Source organism: Cynoglossus semilaevis, chromosome 5, assembly GCF_000523025.1.
Source record: "Cynoglossus semilaevis isolate Cse_v1.0 chromosome 5, Cse_v1.0, whole genome shotgun sequence".
Taxonomy (NCBI): Eukaryota; Metazoa; Chordata; class Actinopteri; order Pleuronectiformes; family Cynoglossidae; genus Cynoglossus; species Cynoglossus semilaevis.
Window position 1 is genome coordinate 16,294,582 of NC_024311.1, and position 10,418 is coordinate 16,304,999.

Sequence of the window (10,418 nt, forward strand, 5' to 3'; positions counted from 1 at the left end):
ACACACACATGCACACGCACACACACACACCATTAGCTTTATGGACAAACTGCCTTGACCCCAGGTGGCGCCCTCATTCATCAGCAGGTTGGGAGAAAGGGAGGGATAAGAGACGGAGGATCATGGGGTCACAGAGTGTTTACTGCTGTGGCCTGTTTGTTTGTGGACTGGCCCTGACTCTGTGGAGTTAATCCAGATAGAAAATGACCAGAACACAGCGGGATTCATGTCTGTCCTTTTGTACTGGGAGGATTTCACTAATACATCCTGGAGTTTCCTCTCTGTGTTTCCTCTTTTCTATTTTACACCTGACTGTATGTCGCAGAGATAATGATGCTGTTTTCACAGAAAATACATTATTATGGGTTATGGGTTTTTACTGCAGCACTGTGTGAGTGGACGTGCATTTTGATTGGCAGCTGAGTCATTACTTGAAGTGGACGTAAAATTATTGATAAATATAAAAAAAGAAAGAAAGAAAGAGAATGACGTAAAGATATAACTCAGAATGTTGCTTCAGATAGTTGGTGGATTTAAATCATTTCTGTGAATCCTGATAGTGACCTGTGATGTAGAATGTGTCGAGGGCTGGTGGTCGTCTCCAACAATAGTTTCTGATACTTTTTTTTCCGCACAGTGTGTCCAAATAACAACATGTTTATCCACTGTGTATTTGAGCAACAGTAACTGTATAGATCAGGGGTCTCCAGGACCCCCAGGCCTTGAGTTTGACACGTATGAATTATGGGATATCTAATCCAGATACTGCTCCTGCCACATATTAAGAAATTCACCCATTCAATCCCTGCTGATGGCTAATGATTTTTTTTGTTTGGAGTTTGTATGTTCTCCTACATGTTCTCATGGGTTTTCTTGGAACTTTTCAATGAATCACAGGCATGAATATGAGTGAACGATGGTTGTTTGTCTCCATATATGACGGACCGTTGAACAGTCAAAGACCAATAGCCCTTGAACCTCACCCAATGACTGCTGGGATTACCTCCAGCCTCCCTCTCTCCCTCTTTTTTTCTTTCAAGAGTAAAAAAGATTCTCTGGCTTTTGTTTTTCTCATTGTTTGGTTATTTACATATCACAGCACATGTAGATGTTATAAATCACAAACCAAAGGCTTTTTTAGACCCACCGTCCTGATGTGTGCGTCATTCAGACATTTAGTAAACGCTCGTGTTAAACTGAGAAGTTAAAGGCTTGAGGTGAAACCTTTTCAGCTCCTTACTTGTCTGTGACAGCAAATTACATCACCTCCAGTCTAATTGGTCGTCTCAGCAGCCACAGACAGAACAACACGTTAGCTTTAAAGTCGTTAATTCAAGATCAAAGGGAATTTCTGACATTTAAAAAAACCTAAACCTGCCTCGTGAGGAAATAGAGAAATGTAAATACCAGTTAAATAATAGAAATGGATGCAGTTCCTCATTGGCTGGATCTGACAATGAACGTCACAGAGATGAAAACTTTTGATTTTTTGAGGACAAACTAATTGTTATTTATACAATGGTAAATCACAAATTCTTTGGCTGGAGTTAATCTTTACCATGATCTTTATTTTTCGATTTTAAAGCCGTTGCCAAGGTCATCTCACAGAGGGAACCTTCTGTCTTCATCTTCAACCCATGTGTGGAGGGTAAAAAAAAAACAATAAGTCATTTTAAAACAGCGAATAAGTCTGTAATCCCCAACATTTGTCATTTTAAAACAGCGAATAAGTCTGTGATTGGATAGGTTCCTCATTTCCTTTCACCTGATATCAAATATCATGATGAATGCTGCTTGTATTTGGGACTATTAGTGACTCACTGAGATGGAATGCAGCCATTACTATGAGTTAGATTTTATGAAACAGAAAATTCTGCAGAGTCAATTCTTTTTTTTCCCATCACCAAATAAAATAAACAAATAAAACCAGGTGAAATAGAAACATAACATTAACTGTGCACTATTTCATTTTGCCCAAACACAGAGAGCGCAATCATAACGATAATAATAATAATAATAAAAATCAATATGAAATAAGCACAACACACTATGTGGGAAGAATCAAAAACAAAGCACCGGCCATTAATCGACCTGAGGTCATTATAAGGTGCATCGGGAGCGGAAATTGATTTGGCTCAGTGTGGCTGCCTGCCATGGCTTCAACATATAATCAAGCAGCGCACACTCGCACTGTTAGGGAGCGTGGCATAAAAGCACTAACGGCTGCCACTAAAGGTTCCCTCTGGCTGCAGAGACGTCAAAAGAGCCACAATGGTGGACGCAACTGAGTGGACAAGACCTCTGACCAGAGTCTTAGACGCAATTACTGTGTGTCTCTATAGACTAGTATAATGTTTTGTTATTTTATTTTCCTATTTTCGTTTTTCGAGTTGGTGCCTATTTATGCAGTATTGATTAAATAAGAGCTCATAATGAACTCACTTGGAACTAAGACGAAGGTTTATTAACCTAATAAGGCTAACAAATTAAAAAAAAAACAACCCAGAATTACTGCCCCTAGAAATGGTTAATTTATAAAAACACATTTATTCCACAGTGAACAGCAGCGGTTCTGTGTGGACAGGTGGGTGAGTGTCGTTGACAGATAAGTCAGTGGATAACTAATGCTGTCAGTTAGCGACAGCGACGATTGATGCGCAAACATTTAACTTTCTAATCAAACTGATTGAAGGAATAGATTTAGTTTCCCGAAAGATGTCAAATCAATGAGCGCTCTGCCATTTTTTCTGTTAGCCATCAATACGTGAAACAAAAGGGGAATGATATATGGACACCGGACGTGGGATGACCTGTCACGCAGAGTGACTTTTGTTTGACAGATTAAGTAGAGGACCATCTGGCTGCGGGCAGAAGGAGATACAACAGTTAATTACCTGTCAAACTTTGATCAACTCGTCAACTAACGAAGTCAGTGACACGCAGGGATTTTCAATTATGCAACATTTCATTTGTTTTCTTATTGGCTGCCACTCTTTTTATACGGTTTCACCTTTATCTCCTTAATTTGAAAATGCATCCCGTTATGTTAATTTTGTTTGCATAATAATTAAAACCAGACAGTATCACAGCACCACTGTGTTAAAAACATCAAACTAACTGTCTTTTTTTAAGTATAATAATATAAATTTGATTGCAAATATCTTGTCACGGTTTTCCAAAGTTTCACAGATGTGATGACCTTAAAGTCAAACCACTGTAGTGACGACAACATGCAGCTTTGTTACTGACGTCAGGCAAAGAAAATGACAATTTGTGTGACGGCTTTATGTCCAACCGTGCGTGAATAATCTGCCTGGAAGCTGCCGTTGGACATGATGTAATTTTTTTTTTTTACACTGGGAATTAGGTTGATAACACGGTGCAGGAATTTGCTGCTTCGAGTGACTTGCTTTCTGCTTCAAGCTCTGCTTGGAGTTCAGATTCAAGGGGGGGAACTTTTTTATTTTTTGTTCTATAACTCTGTTATGGTTGACCAGACGTGAGAATGTGGAGCATAGGGCTACGTGCTAGGCCTGTAAAAATAAGAGAATTAGAAGTAAAGATGAATGAATTACAGTGTGTGCTATAAAATGAGAAGCTAACTTTGAATAGTTTTGCTAATTTTTGTGTATTGTAATGAAAGATACGGCTAACAGATGAGTGTGAGTGTGGATGGTCCTGTCTTTATGTCTGGACTCAACTTTATTTTTAAAGTTCTTTTATTTGTTAACATCAATAAAAGTTAAGAAAATTCAACAACAGTCAATTATCAAGTGAGAAAAATGTGATTCAAAAACATAACTTTATTTTTGTTAACATCAATAAAAAGTTAAAGACAATTCAACAACAATCAATTACCAAGTGAGAAAAATGTGATTCAAAAACAGGACGTGAGTCAGTCCGTTTCATTCCAAGGTTTTGGAGCTGTATCTACTGACCTGAGAGGTTTCATGCAGCTGGAGCTCCAGGTTGACCTTCGGGTTGACCCCCAACAACCACTCGCCACCGTTAAGACCCTCAAGTTTTTTTTTTTTTGGCCACTTCATGATAAGATACCGTGCACCAAATAGTTGCATGATAGAAGTTCTGGTTCCCGTCATGTTTTTTCTTTCTATCCAAACAAGCCAAGCTTTGTACAGTAGGTGAATGCAGACATTTTGTAAAAACGAGCCTAGCTACAGTAGGTGAATGCAGACATTTTGTACGGAGTGTTGGCTGCTGACGTTTCCTGTGAGTGACTGTACTTGACCTTTATACCTTGGATGAACACTATCTCCTACAGAAAAGGGAGTAATGATATTTCTTTGTCACGTCTCTGGAGTCGTGATGGAGGTTTCTGAAAGTCAAGGCGTGGAAAAGTTTCTTCTTTATGAACGACGGTCTCCCTTATCATCTGCTGCAGTGTTAAATGTCCATCAGCTGCACTTCAGCTCTGCGCACACACAGTAATGAATCTATTAACAGGTTTATTTAGTGGTTAATCACTTAATTAAAAGCAAAGTAATTAGGTTTTCAAGGCTCTCGGAGGGAACCTGCCGCACGTCAGGAAAGGTTGACTGGATGAAAAAAATGTGGTCACTGAAGTTGTTAAAAGAGACTATATTTAACAACAAGAGGACGAACAAATAAATACTGAACTTTGTCTCAATCAGCCGCTCATTCCAATTATACTACCCACTGATAGTGTGCTTCCTTCAATTTTTAACCATTTAGTGTTTGTAGAAGCGTTGTTTTTTCTCTAAAGTTAATTAGCAACAAAACTTGACAGTTTCAGATGAATTGAAACAGATTTTAATGTGATATTTTTATTCTTTTAGCATTTGATGTTCACCAAAAAATAAGCAAAGATAAAAGCTCAGAATTAGGCAGTAGTATTTTTTAGAAAGTTTGTTGCACTTACCATAAATATTTTCAGTACTGTACAGTTGACACAGTTGTGATTATCTGGCTGCAAAACGATCTTGATTCCTGTCCCTCAAAGAAATAAGATACTGTAAAAGCTCAATGTTAATTCCAACCGTTTTGTTTTTGTCTGTTCTGTTTCCCAGAAGACAGTAGGAGCATGAAGACGGTGGTGGCTCTGCTGTTGCTCTGTCTGTGTCATCCTGGACATGGTGATTGCCCGGCAGACTGTCTGTCCTGCAGCAACATCCTGCCAAAGCAGCTCAATTTCAACACCATGGTACGGAGCATGAACTCTAAAATCCTCCAGACGTTGTACTCTCCTGTAGTACACGTGGCTTGTAATAAAACTGTAAAAAGAGTGAACTCTTTGAAACTATTCATTTTTATCATATCACACAGAGCTAGACTGCTCCCTCACAAAAATATAAGTCACAAACATAATCTGTCCACAGGGGTTTTTTAAAAATGTGGAAATGAAACAATTCCTTGTTTTCATCTTCCCCTGCTGTTTCCAAGTCATCAATTTACCCTTTTGGCAATCAACTTTTAATTTGTTGTGAATCATACGAGTCAAATCATTTGGCCTTTCTGAGCCTGTACCTTCTGGTTGTTTCTTTTTGGATAATGACATCTCTGTTTTATGGCATTTTAGGAGGGAAAAGATATTAAAGTCTAGATGAGTGTAAAATACTCACCAGGATTTTGGACTCCTGAACCTGCTGGATTCAAAGATTGCATTAGTCTCTTAGCTTGGAAGTCTTCTTGAATTCAGTTAACATTCAGTGTTTGTGCAGACAATGCAAACTATCTTTGTAATTGTCATTTAGTCTGGGGCGTTTGGATCGCCAATTAATTGGCATTTAGTCTGGGGCGTTTGGAACGTAATTGGCATTTAGTCTGGGGCGTTTGGATCGCCATCGCCCTCGAAAGAGGCAAGAAACGCCAGTTAAAATGGTACGATTCGTGTACAAGCACGTGAGTTTCTTATAGAGCAGCTACAAGTCCCCTGATAACTTGCTGGCAGAATTAGCCTTTGTTTTTATCATCCCTTATGTTGATATGGTTCTAATTGGACATTTGACTGTCCAGTTATCCACTAAAGCTGTTGAATAATAATTGTAAGCAATGTTTTACCATAAATTGTTATTAAAATGATAACAAAAACTATACAAAATAAGACATTTTTTCATCCCGAAGTAACCCAACAGAAAGATAAGCGGGCCTCCCGCGTGGCAGGCGAGGAATCCCTCGGGAGTTGAGCTGAAAATAAAAGGATGTTTGCATTGGCCGGGAATCGAACCCGGGCCTCCCGCGTGGCAGGCGAGAATTCTACCACTGAACCACCAATGCTTGATACATTGAGAACATTTGAAGTTTAGAGATGCCCGGCTGTAGGATGTTGTAGGTATAAACCAGCCTGGCCTGAATTCTGAGATACTGTTTTTATTTGTCTCCTGCAGGTTTGTCTGTTGGAGTGTGAAGAAAACATCTCCCACACCTTGTCCTGGGATGTCTGTCGTCAGACCCTGTCATCACCACTATCCTCCATCAGTGCTTCTATGCAGAAAAGATCTCAAGAGCAGGCGGGGGCGCTGTTTTCTGATCAGGGAGAGCAACTGGAAAGAGGTCTTTTACTCCCCATGGCACTGCAAAGGTTCGACCATGTTACCCAGGCGCTCGGGATAAAAGAAGGGGAATTAGATGGCAAAGGCAGCCAGTTAAACTCTGACTACGATTCCCAGAATGCCGTGTCCCTTGAGGACGAATATGAAGGGGAAGATGGCCAGGAAGAGAGGGATGCGGACGTGGCAACCAGAGGACAGGGAGATGTGGGACTGAACTTCTCCAAGAGGTTCGGTGGTTTTGTCAAAGGGAGGCACAACTTTCGGAAGCTGATATCTCCGGGGAGATCCTACCAAAAGAGATACGGTGGCTTCATTGGCATTCGTAAGTCAGCCCGCAAGTGGAACAACCAGAAACGTTTCAGTGAGTTTCTTAAGCAGTATCTGGGCATCAGTGCCCGAGCCACCGAGTTCAACAGCGTGTCCGAGAACCTCTCCCAACAGAATGAGATTTAGCAACGTGTTCCCTTAAACCGGTGCCATAAAACAACTCCCCGACTTCACGAGTCTTACAGTCCACACCAGTTCCAACGTTTGACCAGTTTTACTGAAGCTGACCCATTGATATACTACATTATTATTTATCAGGTAGTGTAAATTATGGAGAAACATCTATAAAATTTGTTGCACCTGAAGCTTTTAATAATAATTTTAAAACATTTCAGTTCTAACAATGAAGTCTATTTCTGGTTCTTTGTAAATTAACATTATTTTTATGCTGTGTTATGTCCATGAATCAGCCTTTGTCATTGGTGATTACCTGGATACTCCAAAATGTATTCATCTTTATCCTTGCGTTTCTGTATTGGACAGAATAAAACCAAATTTAAATTAAGACAGAACTGATTTTGTGCCGTTTGTGGCGATGAATTAAAAAAAATACAAAAGGTGCCGATTATTGAGCGTAAACACAGAAAGAATATTAGAATAATGCGGTTTTTCTGTAAACAAGTTTTCGGTAAAATACCAAACTTCCAAACAGTACCAAACAGTCATGCGTATACACTAATCTATCTGTGTGCCAAACTCACACTATGTGATGTGGACATTGTACTTTGACTTTTTTGTGTACAGGTGTCATGTTTCTACATGTACAAACATACTTTGATATTTCTTTTCAACTGTGACGGTGTTTTTCCTTTTGTTGCAAAGTATGTGAACTTGTAAATAGCCGAATTTCAAAATGTCAATAAAATGGTTTGCTATTTCCTTTGTGGCCTGTCATGCAGCAACTGATCCTGTGTCTTGAGGTGTTTTGTTCTCGATGTTTATAGTACGCTGTCTTAAAGTACTCTTAATTCTTTACTCTTTAGTTCACTGTCTCAAAATACTCTTTATTTACTTTTTCAAATTAAATCTATATCTTTTTTTTACCTGATATTTAATTTAAAAAAAGTCATAGGATGATTTTCTCCACTAACATTTGTTCGTGATATATAATTTGTACTGTATTAAGCTACAATGCTGCCATCTACAGGGGAAATATTTTACTGTCATAAAATCCACCCAGAAAAGACCAAAACCTCATACCGAAGAAATAAATAGAAACAAAATACTAACAGATGGTATGGTCTTTCTTGATGAACATTATATCTTAATAATTCTACAAATTAAAATATTTTAGGGGATTTTTAAAAAGCAAATATGGCCATTTTTTAATTTAAAGTCTTATTTAACAGTCGAATCGCTAAGCCTTTCTATCACTTTCTGATATTTTAAATGTATTATTTGAAAAACAATAAAAAAGAGAGGATAATAGAGGGTATTATCTTACGATTAAGAGAAAAACACATTTGATTTTTTACGACCGGAAGTTCCTCCTGTTGACGTCAGTTTGTCATTGGGAGCTACTGTGCTGCACCTAAAGTAAACCGTTTCTGTCGTATCACTGTCTACCGGCGTTCGCTTCTGCCAATTAGAGATTGGTGCGAGTGGACTCGCGCTTTTCCGTAAGTTTTTCTCTCTTTAAAAATAAAAAAATATAAAGTCCGTCATCGCGGCTCACTCTGCTGTAGATTCATATTCACCACCAGCTTTTCGTTAGCCGAGCTGAGCTTGCTAACAACATTATTTATGATGCTAACACGTCGCTGTCAACGCTTAAAATGGAGCAAGTTTTTTAGTAAACTTTCTTATATCGTATTGCCCACCAGTCAGCAACGTAAATCTGATATTTTAAACTTAAGCCGATGTTTGTAAATATCTAATGAACGTAATGTAAATTAAGCTACACAATCCGCTAAAAGTGTACAGTATTATTAAGCCATGGTTAGAAATACTGTGTCAGCTGAAGAAACTACAGCTACAGCAGGTCAACCTTAACCGTGTGAAGAAGCACGGCATTCAAAAACAACGTGTTAACCTCGCGTTTATCCGATGTAAAACAGCAAAATGTAAAGTACCCCTGCTGTCTCATTATCTGTCCTTCCAAAATGTCACATCATGGGAAATCTCATGAACTACAACCCAGCAAATTACCCATGGGCAACAGTTAAATATTGGTCTGTGTGTATACATCTGTCAATCTTGTTTGGTTCTATATACATAATTATTGTGTGTTTGTTCATTTTTTTAGAAAGCACAGCCATGTGCAGCTGTGTGCGGAGCTCCAGGGCTCTGTCCCCTGTCCTGCTCCCAAGGCTGCGGCTTGTCCCCCACATGGGCTACAGACCAGCCGGCAGGGGCCTTTGGACCTCACCCCACCTCATGGCAGTCAATGGAGACTCCAATCTGCTCCCGCTGCCCAGTCAGGCGAGGGTGGTTATCTGTGGAGGAGGAATTGTGGGATCTTCTGTTGCCTACCACCTGGCCAAACTAGGCTGGACTGACATTGTGCTCCTGGAGCAGGGCAGGTGAGACAAAATGTCAAAGTGTCACCGTTTTGGCACTTACTTACTTATCCTGATCATTTAAATGTCATTAAGCCAGTTTTTAAATTATACGGGCAACAGAGAATCAGGAGGATTTTTAAAACAGTTTTAGACTATTAGTTCTCTGTACTTCTAAACATCAATGAAGGGATATTGTTTGATTAATGATATTCTTTTTGTTGACAGACTCGGTGCAGGAACAACTAGACTCTGTGCTGGAATTGTCAGTGTGGCAAAGCCAATATCTATTGAGTGTCAAATGTCCAACTACTCCAACGGTCTTTACGAACAGCTGGAGAAAGAGACAGGAATCAAAACAGGTTTGCATACGATTTTTTTTCAATTATTTAATTTGGAAAAAAAAATTACATGGAATCAGAATGCACTTATATTGTATTTATTCTCAATTTACATTTTACTTCCATTTTCTTCTGTCTTTTAGGCTATGTGAAGACAGGGTCACTGTGTCTGGCTCAAAATCAGGATCGCTTTATCTCTCTGAAGCGTCTGGCATCCAGACTAAAGTAAGATATCATAACTTTTGTTTTAATGCATACACCTTTGAAAGCAGCTGCTGGGTAGAGTTTATAATAATAGTTGTAATATGTAACGCTGACATTGACAGATTAGTCCTATTTTTCCCCTTTGTTTTAATAACAACACATAATGTCTGCCTTTGTTTTCATCACTCATCAGAGTCATGGGAATCAACTGTAATATTATTAAGCCCAAAGAGATAGCAAAACTCCACCCTCTCATCAATATCCATGACCTGGTCGGAGCCCTCCACCTCCCTTCAGATGCAGTGGTGTCGCCACCTGAAGTTAATCATGCTCTGGCCGTAGCTGCCGCTGGACAAGGTAAATACTTTTTGAAATCAAGTGATCAATACTGGTAGTGCTTTTAGGCCAAATATGATGCTGTTTCACTCTTTTTCTCTTTCTGCCTTGCATTTCAACTCCATCAACCTCTTTTTGTATTCTCAGGGGTTCAGATACTGGAGCGGACCAGTGTTCAGCAG

The 10,418-nt window shown here is 39.2% G+C and overlaps 2 protein-coding genes and 1 non-coding gene across 4 annotated transcripts in view; 2 read left to right on the plus strand and 1 right to left on the minus strand.

Moving 5' to 3' along the window:
• Positions 1-7,453, plus strand: part of pnoca (prepronociceptin a) — an 8,800-nt gene extending 1,347 nt beyond the window's left edge. The window contains exons 2-3 of one of the 2 annotated variants that reach the window (XM_017032429.2): positions 5,052-5,182; positions 6,366-7,453. In XM_017032429.2, coding sequence (XP_016887918.1) covers positions 5,052-5,182; positions 6,366-6,983 — 749 coding nt within the window. In that variant the 3' untranslated portion in view covers positions 6,984-7,453. Of the gene's footprint in view, positions 1-5,048; positions 5,183-6,365 lie in introns of both variants that reach the window. The other variant, XM_008310796.3, reaches the window with a different exon arrangement.
• trnag-gcc (transfer RNA glycine (anticodon GCC)) lies at positions 6,185-6,255 on the minus strand. The gene has a single exon. It is a non-coding gene; the product is annotated as a tRNA-Gly (tRNA).
• Positions 7,454-8,340: 887 nt separating the features above from the next.
• The window catches only part of pdpr (pyruvate dehydrogenase phosphatase regulatory subunit), a 9,965-nt gene continuing 7,887 nt past the window's right edge, over positions 8,341-10,418 (plus strand). The window contains exons 1-6 of the mRNA XM_008310798.3: positions 8,341-8,476; positions 9,103-9,379; positions 9,584-9,717; positions 9,840-9,921; positions 10,094-10,257; positions 10,384-10,411. Of these exons, the coding sequence (XP_008309020.1) occupies positions 9,114-9,379; positions 9,584-9,717; positions 9,840-9,921; positions 10,094-10,257; positions 10,384-10,411 (674 nt within the window). The 5' untranslated portion in view covers positions 8,341-8,476; positions 9,103-9,113. The remainder of the gene's footprint in view (positions 8,477-9,102; positions 9,380-9,583; positions 9,718-9,839; positions 9,922-10,093; positions 10,258-10,383; positions 10,412-10,418) is intronic.